Source organism: Sturnus vulgaris, chromosome 8 (assembly GCF_052056855.1).
Source record: "Sturnus vulgaris isolate bStuVul1 chromosome 8, bStuVul1.hap1, whole genome shotgun sequence".
In the NCBI taxonomy this organism is placed as follows: Eukaryota; Metazoa; Chordata; class Aves; order Passeriformes; family Sturnidae; genus Sturnus; species Sturnus vulgaris.
The window spans coordinates 37,034,292-37,046,757 of NC_142250.1; the positions used below are offsets into that span (position 1 = coordinate 37,034,292).

At 44.8% G+C, this 12,466-nt stretch overlaps 1 protein-coding gene across 3 annotated transcripts in view; it reads left to right on the plus strand.

The window, feature by feature from the left end:
* The window catches only part of MGMT (O-6-methylguanine-DNA methyltransferase), a 137,541-nt gene extending 125,475 nt beyond the window's left edge, over positions 1-12,066 (plus strand). For all 3 annotated transcript variants that reach the window (XM_014879613.2, XM_088169465.1, XM_088169466.1), the window contains exons 5-6: positions 4,570-4,709; positions 10,918-12,066. In XM_014879613.2, the coding sequence (XP_014735099.1) occupies positions 4,570-4,709; positions 10,918-11,082 (305 nt within the window). In that variant the 3' untranslated portion in view covers positions 11,083-12,066. The remainder of the gene's footprint in view (positions 1-4,569; positions 4,710-10,917) is intronic.
* Positions 12,067-12,466: the final 400 nt, after the last annotated feature.

The window sequence follows — 12,466 nt, forward strand, 5'->3', positions numbered from 1 at the left end:
GCCAGGGGTGCTGGGACATGCAGCAGGGACTTGGCAAGTGCTTTGCAATTCCTCAGACATCCACAGACTCCCAGATCCAACCCCAGCCTGGCTGGGCATGTCCTGGCCTTCCAAATCTGGCATGAACACTCAGCTGAGATGGAGCTGCTGGTGTTGAAGGAGTCATGGTTTGAATAAAGCTTTGTTTGGGTTTGGATTTGGAAGTTTGGCTTTGAAAGTTTGGCTTTGGAAGTGGGAATCCAGGGGAGCTCTGAGCATCCAATTCCTCATTTCCATCAGCACTAAAATTCCACCTGCTCCTGCAAGTTGTAGTGAGCTGCTCTTGAGGTACTGTGTAAAAAAAAAAAAAAATGGGTCAGAATATCAGTAACTGCTCGAGTTAAACACCCCCTGACTTGCAGGGAGTTTAACTGCAGAAATACTGCTGGATGAGGTCCAGGGAGAGTTCCTTGCTTCTAAGGATAGAATTTGGCCCCACAACCCCCTCAGAAATCTGAAGGGAGCCGTGTGTAAAACTGTGTTAAGGCACAGATCGGGAGCAGCTCCCATTAATTGGGTTTTAATGTAGCTCACAGTCAGGGTGAGGCAGCCTGAATGTTCCAGGTGTTAAAAGGAAGAATTTTGGTCCATTTTTCATTGAAGTGATGCAGACAGACAGCAAGTTTATACATTATAGTCCTGCTTCTGTTTTATTGTATCACATTTAGCAAACATGCATGCACAGGCAATACATAAAACCTTAATAAAAGTGCCTGATGTTTCATGGAATCACAGGGGTTGACACCTTCCACTGTCCCAAAGTGCTCCAAGCCCTGTCCTACCTTGCCTTGGACACTTCCAGGGATGGAACAGCCTCATAAAAAGAGCGAAACATTTGAATTGAACAATTATCTCTCCACATATTCACTTGCTAGGTCAGTCTGGGGTAGGCTGACAGGTTTAACATGGCTTTAAATAATAAAGAAGTCTCAAAATTGCTAAAAATCCACTCTCTTGCTTGGATTAATGGTTTACACCATTGCCTGTTGTCAGGAAAATTCTGCAGTTTGAGTGTGAGTCTGTTCTGCCCAGATCCAAGAGCCAGTTGGAGTTTTCTGGCTCAGGTGGGAGCTGCTGTTTCCTAGACAGATTTGGGTATTTTTTGAACCGTGGTGCTGGAATGTTTTGGGGTTTTTTTACTAATAGTATTAACAGTGAGAACCAATGAGTGAAAAAAAAAAAAAAAAAAAAAAGGAAAGTTGTCTGTGTAGTACCCCAGGCAGGCTGTGAAAAAGCAGCTGAGGAGGAGCAAGTGTTTATAACTGTCTTTGCATTTGCAAAACTCTGGGGGGAAAACAAACAAACAAAAAGAAGAGCAGGAAAAAAAAGATAAACCACAAAAATAAACCAACACGACAAACAAAAACTAACATTCCCAGCAATCAGTTTTGAGGGGCAGGAAAAACCAGTTTGTCTATAATTCCTCTTAATCGAAGAGATTTAAAAGGATGGAAAATCAGGCTGTGGGGGTTTTTTTGGAGCTCTCTGGCCCCAAGGTGAGATACAGAGGGGACAGGAAGGGACTGGCACTGGTCCCTCTGCTCTTCCCTCATCCATCCTGAATCCTGAGGGACTGAGCCCCTCACCAACACCAAAATCCCTTGTTAGAGTTTAGATACAAACATATAAATATATATATGGAAATAAAGTATAATTGATATTGTTTAGCAGAAGGTGTCCCTGCCCACGGCAAGGGGGTGGAATGAAGTGATTTTTAAAGTCTCTTCCATCCCAGACTATTCCAGAACTCCATGATTATTAGTTAGAAGTGTATGATTATTAGTTAGAAGTGTATGATTTTACTTCTTTGGACTAATTCTCACCTTCAGTTACACTGTTAAAAGTTACAATACACCGGGTGTTCAAGTAAAATTGATTTTCTCTCCGTTTTCCCCATGGATTTAACATGTTTGTATGGAGAATTGAGGTCCAGTGGGCTGCTGAGCATTTAGGCATTAACAACAGGTTCAGGGGGATTTATCTGTAAATATGGAGGGTGGAGAGAGGGGCTGGGATGGAATTCCCAGAGAAGCTGTGGATCCCTGGCAGTGCCCAAGGCCAGGTGGGGCATTGGGGTTTGGGATGCTGGAGGTGTCCCTGGTGGTCAGGAGCTCACCTGGTCACCTGGAGGGGGATTTTTGCTGAGCCCACGTGCAGGTGAGGGGCACAGGAAGGACAAAAACCTCGTGGTGCTGCCACTCATGGCTCTGCTGGCATCATCCTCCCCAGGACACAGAGTGGGACCAGAGGATTCCCGTGTGTTTGATTTTATGTGGGGGTTTTACAGCACTTTGTAACGATATTAAACAGCATAAAACGTTGGCAGTGAAAAGTGGGGAAAGTTCAGCCCTGCTCTGGGCAGGGTGTGCTCACAGCACTCACACTTGCAGACAGTTTAATAACAGGATTTGGCAGTGCCTCTTCGAGCTGCTTAAACTAATTAATGCCTTTGCTCTCTGCAGGATGAAATTGAGTTTTCAGATACATTTCCAAAGTGATGTGCATGATTGCTAAATATTTCATTCTTTTGAACTCTTCACGAGTGTTTTCTGTGGGAGCAGAGGCATGGATTTCCCCCATGAAAAATGGCTCTGGCAAGTGGATAATCTGTGCCCCTGGTTGTGACAGGAGGATAATCTGTGTCCCTGTGCCAGGGAATTTGGGCATCACTTGGCTCTCTGGGGCTGTGCTGGTGCTGGGGGGCTCTGGAGCTGCCCCATCCTCCCTCAGCTGCTCCACTGCTCCATTTTCTCCCTGATTCCAACAGGTTCCCAAAAGTTTCAGGTCCATCCCATCCCAACCTGCCAAAATTGAGGGTAAAAAAAGGATTTTCTGGACTGGGTATTGGTCATTTAAATGATGCCATTGGGCAGTGACTCCCCAAGACCCCTGAGCAAGGGGTTAAAGCTAATCCTGCCAGATTAAAAAGGTTAAAAAAAAAATAATAAGGACCAGTTGGATTTGAAATAAACCTTTCTGAAGGAATCACAGTAAACAAAATCTGTTTGCCTAAGGAAACCCTCGTAGCAATCAGCCAGTAACACAACTGCTTGTGCTAATGAACCCAAAGCTGTTAATGTGGTTTCTTCAGTTAAATTGATTCATGAATTTTGAAGAGAACATTATCTAATGAATTTTCTTTGAATAGAAAGCAATTAAAAGGACAAATCAGTCTGATTAACCCCAAAGTCACCCTACTGCCACAAATGGTGTACAGTTTGAAATTATATCATAAAAAACTAGAGCAGATTTGCTATCTCTTTGCCCTCTACTAATCCATGTAAATTAATGAACAACAAAGTTAATTTCTTTGATGACCCTTTTCTCGTATCACCTGGATTATGCTGATGTTTAATTTGCTTAATGTTATAATAAAGACTAAACAGATTTTTTTCAATGAAGTGATTATCATTCCCTTCAGTTAAGAAGTGATTTTTATTATTTAACACACACATAACGCCGTATGGGTTTCCTTTAAGAACAAAATCACATTTCTTTACTTTCCTGTGGAAGGTAATCGATGTCTTTTTTGACAACTAAAGAAAGAAATGGTTTTAATCAGTTTATTTCTTTGCCAGAGCAGGAGTTTGAGTTTTTTCTCAGCTGGGAGAAGGGGTCTCTTCTCCTTTTTTCCCCCGTTTTTAGTCACCAGCTCACTCCTCTCAATAAGTTATCCACAAGTTCGCTCTTCAGAGCTTTTCCCAAGAGCCTTGGAAGAGCAAGAGGTGTTCAACCCACCTCAAATCCAAGCAGAACTATCCCTTTTCCTTCCTTGAAACAGTCCTGGGCTGGGTAACACCCTGAGATGCTGAAGAAAGCCTCTCCTAATGCACTTGCTTATTCATTATTTCAGCAGTTGGAACACTTAAAGCAATTTGCTGCCGGATTAAAATTAAAATAATGGCCGATACATTATATATATATTTTTTTTCCCCCTGTATCATTAAGGATGTGCAGGACATTCAAGGTCACAGGCAGTCCTTACACTTGGCAGTGTGTGCAGTGCTGAGCAGTAGCTCGGGGGGTCCCCACTATAAAATCAGCCAGGCAGGATAATTCAGAGGTGCAGGATAATTCAGATAATTCAGAGTGTGCTGGCTCTAGGGCGTCTCTGCCACGTCCCAGCTGAAGTTGGAAATGAGCTGGAGATGCCAGGCCTTTGTCAGATAGGTACAGCCACTCATTCCTTCCCTTTTAATTTGGCTCCATGCTAATTTGTACTCTGCCAATTTAATGGGAAAAGCCACATTGTACGAGCTAACAGGATAATTGTACTCGGAGCAAATTAAAAATATAGGAAAATCAAAGCTTTAAATCCCTTTTTTATAGTGATCAGTTACTCCAAGCACTCTCTCTAATAATCATGTATTTAAATGTAGTCACACAGGGCACAATAACAGGACAGTGCATGGGGCTGTTCCAATTTCAAAGAGAAAACTGCCATTGAGCCTCGCTTTGTGCTGGGATTTTTTTTGGCTGTTCCATCCTAATTTCTCCAGTCAAGCCGTGCCCTCTCCCTGTTCCTTGCAGATTCCTTCACCAGGCAGGTGCTGTGGACGCTGCTGAACGATGTGAAGTTCGGGGAGGCTGTTTCCTACCAGCAGCTGGCACATCTGGCTGGCAACAGCCGGGCAGCCAGAGCCGTGGGAGGAGCCATGAGGAGCAACCCGGTGAGTGCAGGGCACCTTCCAGCCCAAAGCTGCTGGGACATGCTGGATTTAGAGAGCTCTGCAGGCTAAATGTCATTAGGTTAAATTTATCAGCTCTGGAAACTGGTCTGCCACGAGGAATAAGGTCAGTAAGTGTTTCTAATCAGCAATAATGCACAGCCCAGTTGAGTGTGATTTATGCCCTACCATTTATGGGGTAGGGTTGGGAAGAGAAACACTTCTGGTCCTCACCAGCTTCTGCACAGTTTGTTGTTCTCAAACTTCCTTATGTATTTTTTGGTCAGGGAAGCCTTTTATCTTCCACATGGACCTCAGCTGGCAGATGATTCGTGGTTTTGGTTGTGTTAAAAACAGCCCATCCACTCTGGCACAAATACAATTCTGAAAACAAGGCCAGGGGCTCCCTGGGACAGTGGAAAGTGTCCCTGCCCATGGCAGGGGGTGGAATGGGACTGGTTCCAACCCAAACCAGGCTGGGATTCTGGAGGTGAGGTGCCTGAATTTGAACCAGCTGGAGGGAGCAGCACTCTAGGCTAGGCCTGGGGATTTGGGGAAAATGTTTTCTTACACTAAGTGATCTGTGTGTGTTTTCCCTTTTTGTCTGGGTTTAGCTTTTGAGGTGTATTTATGCACCTGAGTCACCTGGGTTGGTGTCTGCACTTGGTGTGTCTGGGTTGGGATCAGCCCCATCCTGGCTCAGGGGGTTTGGGGGCTCAGGTGAATGTACCTGCACTGTCTGAGGAGCAGTTCAATCCCTAAACCCACGGAATGACAGAACCCCAGAGCAATTCGGGTTGCAAGGGACCTTGAAGCCCACCTCATTCCACAATTCCCCACGGGTATCACCCAGCCAGGGAGACCCACACGGCTCTGTGTGGGCTTCAGCTTTGAGCCCACCCTGATATTTCCAGCATCCATCAGCTTTCCCTGTGAAGCAGTTCCTGTAAGCAGCATAAGCAGTGTTTTGTCAATACCCTGCATTGTACTTGACAATACAAACTATTTTAATATGATGGAATGCTTTCCAATATAATCTGGTGTACATTAAGATAAGGCAATCCAATGCAAACCTACAGGAAACAGTTCTCAAAGAATAACAATCCAGTGTTGTGCAAAAGGAGATGTAATTGCTATCGCCTAGAAATGTACCCAGCTTTGCCCTCAGGCTGCAGTGGAGCAGCAGCATCCAAAGTAGCAGTAACAGCAGGTTGTGGTGTGAAAATTCCTGCTTTTTCCCCTGTGAGGAAGGATGAAAATAGTTCTGAAAATATACAGCAAAGCTCCTGCAATTTTTTTAAATGGGGTCCTAGCTATTATTGCCATTTCCCAGCCCATACCGTGGCAGCAGTGGTTTCTGTCCCCAGCAGAAAATTTTTAAGCTATAGTTATAGATAATAATGTGTAGCTGTAGGGAAAAGGAGCTGTATTAATATAATACCACCTCAATATTTCATCGTAGAAAGCTGATGATTAAAAAAAAAAAAAAAATCAGTGCTGTAATGAGAGTCCTGCCCATCTCAAACCACAATTTCGCCACTGCTCATCTCCTGGAGGTAATGTGAAATTCCATCCATATTCCACATGCAAACACACACACACACACACACACACACACACACATCGTCCTTTTGCACTCCAGTGTGAGCAACTGTTCCCTGCTCCTCATATTTCCCACAGAAATGTCTCCGTGGTCCTCTGCCTGTGAGCCATCATGGGCAGGCTGCCTGTGTGTAATGCACACGGATTTTATGCATGAGGTGAAAGATAAAGATAAAATGTGGCACTGCAGAAAAACCCCCTCACCTTTGTTATTTCTGTATATAAAGCCGTCAACTCTTGCGAAAACAGATTTTCTGACCCAATTTGCAACTCCACGTTGCAGCCTCGTAGAAATCTGATTAAAGAAAATATTGAGAGGTCAGAGATTGCTCAACAACCACCCAGGATCTAAACCCTCAGCCCAAACCCCAAACCCATCCCTGGAAGTGCACAAGGCCAGGGTGGATGGGGCTTGGAGCATCCTGGTTTGCTGGGAGATGGATTTGTGATAAACCTGATTTAGTGAGGGTGGGAGTACCAGGAAAAAGAGCCCCCCGAAATAACCCTGAGCTGGGTGTCACTTTGTCCCTCAAACACTTGGATAAAAATCACAAACTCACCTTTCTCCAGATACCACCACGAATCAAGGCTTGGTCTCTAATTTGGGTAGTGTGCATCCCACAGGTTTCCCCTTGCAGCTGGGATGTCTCACACGATTCCTGGGCTGACCTTCAGCTTTACAAAGTGGAAGATGTGCCACCAGTTTATGCCCAGGACAGGGTGGGGATGGCTCACCTGTTGTAGGAGAGACTTCCCAGAGTTTGCTGTGGCTCACACTGACTGCAAGGTCTGTGGTCCTCAAAGGGAACCCATAAAGTTCAATTAAAAATCTCATTAGACTGGTAGAGGAGGATCAAAAGGAAATCACAGAAGCTCATGGGAGATGGAGAATGTTGGGCTGATTAGTCCAAGGCCATCCTGAATGAGTGTTCTGAGCCTTAAATAAGATGTCTTCAGTGGTCTGATCACACACTCAGAGCTGTTTGTGCTGGGTCTGTGCCCTCTCCAGCTGTGCTGCTCCTTGGGCTCACCCCAGCCAGGGACACAGGCTGCTCCTGGAGCCAGCCTGTCCTAAATCAGGGATATTGCTCCAATCCATCCTGAATCATGGATACAACGTTGGGCTAAGTCATGGATGTTCAACCAGGATGTTTTGAGCACTGGGGGAGCAGTCGTGTGTTTGTGAGGGAATTGTGGTGGGTGGATCTGAAACACTGTGGGCACAGGAAAGTTCCTGTGTGCTCATCCATTGAACCAGGGAGTGTCCTGGGCTGGAAGGGACTCACAGGATCATCCATCCCAGCTCCTGTCCCTGCACAGACACCCCAACAATCCCACCCTGGGAATGTCCCTCTGGGGGAAGAACCTGTCCCTGCTGTGTTCATTCCCAATACCTTTTCTTCCTTTGGTGGCCAGTGATAACCTGAGCCCCGTGCTGGGTCACATCACAGGGTTTGTTTCTGCTGGGAGTGGAACTGGATGATTTTTAGGATCCCTCCCAGCCCAAGCCAGTCTGGCATTCTGTGACATGAGCAAACCACAGGAGTGATTTTTGCTGAGTGTGTCTCAGTGTGATCCCCGAGCTGTTTCCAGTATAATTCAAGAGCTCTCCAACCCTTCAGCCACGCCATGGGACATTCCCTCACCTCAACCTGAGCCAGAGCACTGGAATTTCCTAAAAGCAGTTCAGACCGATGGACCCTATGGGCAGGGAGTTTTCCCCCACACACTTTTTTTTTTCCTAAACAAACACATTCTGGAGGAGTTGGTTTATTCACAGATCTCCAGGAGCTTTAATGACCAGCCCAGCCTTGTTCTGCCACTCACCCAGATGGCTGTTGATAAAGATTTAGCATCATGTTCCGAGTGTCAGGGCTGTCAGTAGTGCTGAACCATTTGACCAGAAGAAAAAACGCACAGGGAGCTATTGATTACAGCTTCTCAGTGTCACTTGTTCACCAGGATTTAGGTATTGATGAGGCTGCCAGTGAAAACAAGCTCTTTCCCTTGTGGGCCTCTCCCCAGAAGAACAAAAGCAAAGTTGGAGAAAATATTCAGCTGGTGCCCGAATCAGAGGGACTCCAGCATCGATCCCAGGGCTCCTTCATGTTATTTTTTTGTTGGAGACAAATCTCTGGGTTTGGAAGTTTTGCAGTGTTTGAGGTAGGGGCTGTGTGTGTGTGTGTGATGGATTCGTGGAGGAGAGGAATTAGATTTCACAGCATGAAGATTTCAGCAGCACTATAATATTATGAGCTGCTTGGTTATTGATAAAAATTACATTAAATGTAGCTGAGGCATTAAAGCTCCAGACTAGGGTAGCTCTCCCTCTAAAATGTCCTTAGGGCCCTAATAAATTTTAGCAGGTTTAATTATTTTAGTAGGCTGAACGTTGTCACCACAATTAAGCCAAACTGAAGCAATATTCAATATTTTTAAATTGCAGCGCTGGTATGGTCTTTGTACCACTTCCACATCCAGAGCTGTGGAGGGGTGACAGATGGGTGCTTGTGTTGGGACAATCTCAGCATGGAATTCTTTGTTTTGGGCATGGAAAAAGTGGCATTAATTTCCTCTTTTTGCTGGGTGGTGACAGCTCAGCCCCATTTCCCTGTGCTGTGAACAGGTCCTGCACCCACCCAGGGATCATCCAAAACCTCACACCTGAAAATAAAGGCCTTTTTTTTTTTTTTTTCTTCACCAAGATTTATAGCCTTGCCACCAAAATCTGCTGCTTTACTGTGTGTATTTTTAAAGAATTGCAAATGAACCTCAGGGATGTTTTACAGTGTATTATTATGGCTTTGTCACTCAAGCCAAGCCTCCTGCAGTAACTGCGGGGAGTGTAAAGGCAGAGAAACCCCAAACCAGAAAAACACTTGTAAAAAAAAAGCTCCAATTTCTTTGAAGAAGTCATAAACCAACTGTGGGATGGCCTGGCACAGAGCAAAACTTTTATTGGTACTCACTGGAGTTGTCACAGATGCAGGAATCACTTGAGGCATTGCCACCTCCAAATAAAGCAGATATTGGAAGCAATTTTTTATTTAAACCTTGATCAACAAGAAGCACCTGTGTGTATTCCCATTTAACGTGGGCTGAGATTAAGATTTTAAATTTCAGGCGTTGAAATCAGTTAAGTGAACTGAAAGAACACCCCCCAAAAAAAAAGAAAAAAACCTCTCAATTTATGGTCTGGCCAGTAGCTGCTCAGCTACTTTGGGGTTTTTTGAATCCCAGCTTCAAATACACCACAGTGCTTGAACTATATGATTAAATAGGATTAAAATAAGTGAGGGTAAAGTGTGTAATTTGTCTGTGTGTCTACACAGAAATAAATGGTAATTTTTTGACTTGAAATATCCAGATTTGTGAGAACTGCCCTTTTGGCTGAGTGATTGCTGTCCCAGCTCCACGGTTGCAATGCCATTACTATGCAGTTACCAAAACACACCCGTGATTAGAGATGATGTATTGCAGTTTTTATGGTGTGTACTTCAGCTATGATAATCACCTGTAATAAAAAATCTTTAAAAAAATTTAAAAAAAAAAAAAAAAACACGTTTATGTTCTCCTCTGCATTATCAGTCCATTATGTTACTTCTGGCATTGATTTTGCAGAATCCGTGTTGTGTGATTATAAATTATAGGGAGTAGAAGGCAGAGGGGAAAAAAAAAAAGAGTTCTTAAAATTGGTTAGGTTGGAATCAAACTTCTCCTGTTGGGGGTTTTAAAAATTCACAGCCCATTTTGGATTGACTTGCTGCTAAATAATAAATAATGCCTTGGTCTTCCAGAGAATTTCTGCAGGGTGCCCATGGAGGTGCTACAGCAGGAAGAGGATCTGCTGGGGAGCTGAGGCACTGGCATCCCTTCTCAATAATCTGGTTTTTCCCAGAAATCTTCTAGTCCTGGGATGATCATGGCATTCCAGAATGGGTTGAGTGGGAAGGGACCTTAAAATCCATCCCATCCCACCCCAGCCACGGCAGGGACACCTCCCACTGTCCCAGGTGCTCCAACCCCAATGTCCAACCTGGCCTTGGGCACTGCCAGGGATCCAGGGGCAGCCACAGCAAATCTGGGAATCTGTGCCAGGGCCTACCCATCCTCCCAGGGAAGAATTCCATCCCATTTTCCAATGTAAATAGTTCTTCATGTGCATTTTTGGGTCTGTGAGGTTTCATTCCCTACCCTGGGCACTGAGGGCTCAGCTGGCAGCAGAACCTGCTGCTGCAGGGATGATTTTATATATGGGATTTAATATCTCAGGTTTATCCTTTTCAAGACTTTACATCATTTTTATGTATTAAAATTCCTGTCCTTGCCTATTTTTTCCTAAGAACCGGGGTGGCCTCCAGGGGTGGTGCAGACCATTGCTCCCACTTCTCAGTTTTCCTTCTGTTTGTGCTCTGCCAGGAGGGTGGCCCTGATGTGGCTGCTCCATGTCCCTGCAATCCCAGTGCTGGATTTTAGAGTGCTGGATTTACAGACAGCATCACTGAGGCTGGAAAACACCGAGCCCATCCAGAGATTCCCCTCCAGGGCCACATCCCACATTTTTGCTGGCTCACCCTTTACTCCTCCTGAATTTTGGGGTGTTTTGCAGATTCCCATCATCATCCCGTGCCACAGGGTGATCCGTAGCAGTGGGGACAGTGGCAACTACGGTGGGGGACAGCTGCTGAAGGAGTGGCTGCTGTCCCACGAGAAGCTGCAGAAGGAGAAGCTGCAGAAGGAGAAGAAGGAGAAGGAGAAGCTGGCGTGTCCCTAACCAGCCACGGCACACAACCCCTGTACAGCTCCTTGGCTTTGTAGCAAAGCTCTCAGAGCACCCAGCAGAATTCAGGGGGAAAAAAAATGGTAAATATTTGAGTGACACAGAAATATAATGCAGCATCCAAAGTGAAATGTGTGGTGGCACCACTATATTAAAGAAGCGGGATGCGTCCTGGGGGAGGCAGCTCGGCTGCCCTTTCTTGTTTTTACATTTTACAGCAGAATGGCTACAGCGATCCAAGCCTGTTGTGCATGGATTTTGTTCCCATCTCCAGCCCTGTTTTGTTCTATTTTTAATGTCCATTAAAGCAGGGATAAGGGAGTGGGAGGGACGTGGCAAATGCGAGGTGGAAGCTTCCCCCTGAGGAGGCGTCTGGCTCGCAGCGAGTGGCCCAGCCTGGCACGCCGGGCTCTGCCCAGCTCCCCCTCCCCACTTTGGGTTTTACCTGAACAGGAGGAGTGAGATCTGTGTAAAAGGCTCCTGTCTTTTTGGACGGGGAGATGGGATTTTTATTTTTTTTTTTTTTTTTCAAATTGTATATTTTGGATAAGCAGCTTGATTAGCCAAATTCGGCAAAATGCTGAAATCTCATCATAGTTCCTTCTTTATCAGCAGCACATTCTTTTATAATTTGAGTTTTCTTTCAGATTCCTGCGTTTCTCTGTTATCCAAAGCTTTATTTCCTGTAGCCTCTCCGTTGGAAGGATTCAAGAGACATTAAAGCTAAATTTTGAGGTGGTTTTAGCAGGGTTCTCTGCGAGTACGAGCCACCAGAAGCTGAAATTTCCAGTATGGGAATCGTAAATTGTAACATGGAAATACTGATTTTTTTATGTGTTTTATCATATTTTCATGGATGTCTCTTTAGGAAAGGCCATTGCTACCCCCCAAAAATTATTGTGTGGCAATGCGTTAGTTAATCCAGGATTATTGATACCTCGGAATTACTTCAATAAAAAAACTGCTTTGCATGTGCAAGTGTCTTTGGGTCTGTTTATAAATAAAACACAGGGTGTGATATATGGGGAAAATAAACTATACCCCACTGTACAATATAAAGCTGTATTTTTATCAAGGGTTTCTCGTGGCGATATAAACCACAGAAGCAAAGCTCAAGTGGTTTGTACGTGTCACCAGAACCCCGAGATAAAAATACGGCCTTATAATATGTACAGTTTGGGTGTATTTTATTATTTTTTTATATCTCTAATACATGCTGCCACCAAAAGCAGGCGGCAGCAAACGTCAACTTTAACCTTTCCCACATTTGCATCCCTCCATGGTTGTTTTTTTTTTGGTTTTTTTTTTAGGTATTTGGGATTTTTCAGGGATGTGACTTTGTTTTTGTGGGGGCGGGGATGGGTTTGGGGCAGGTAAT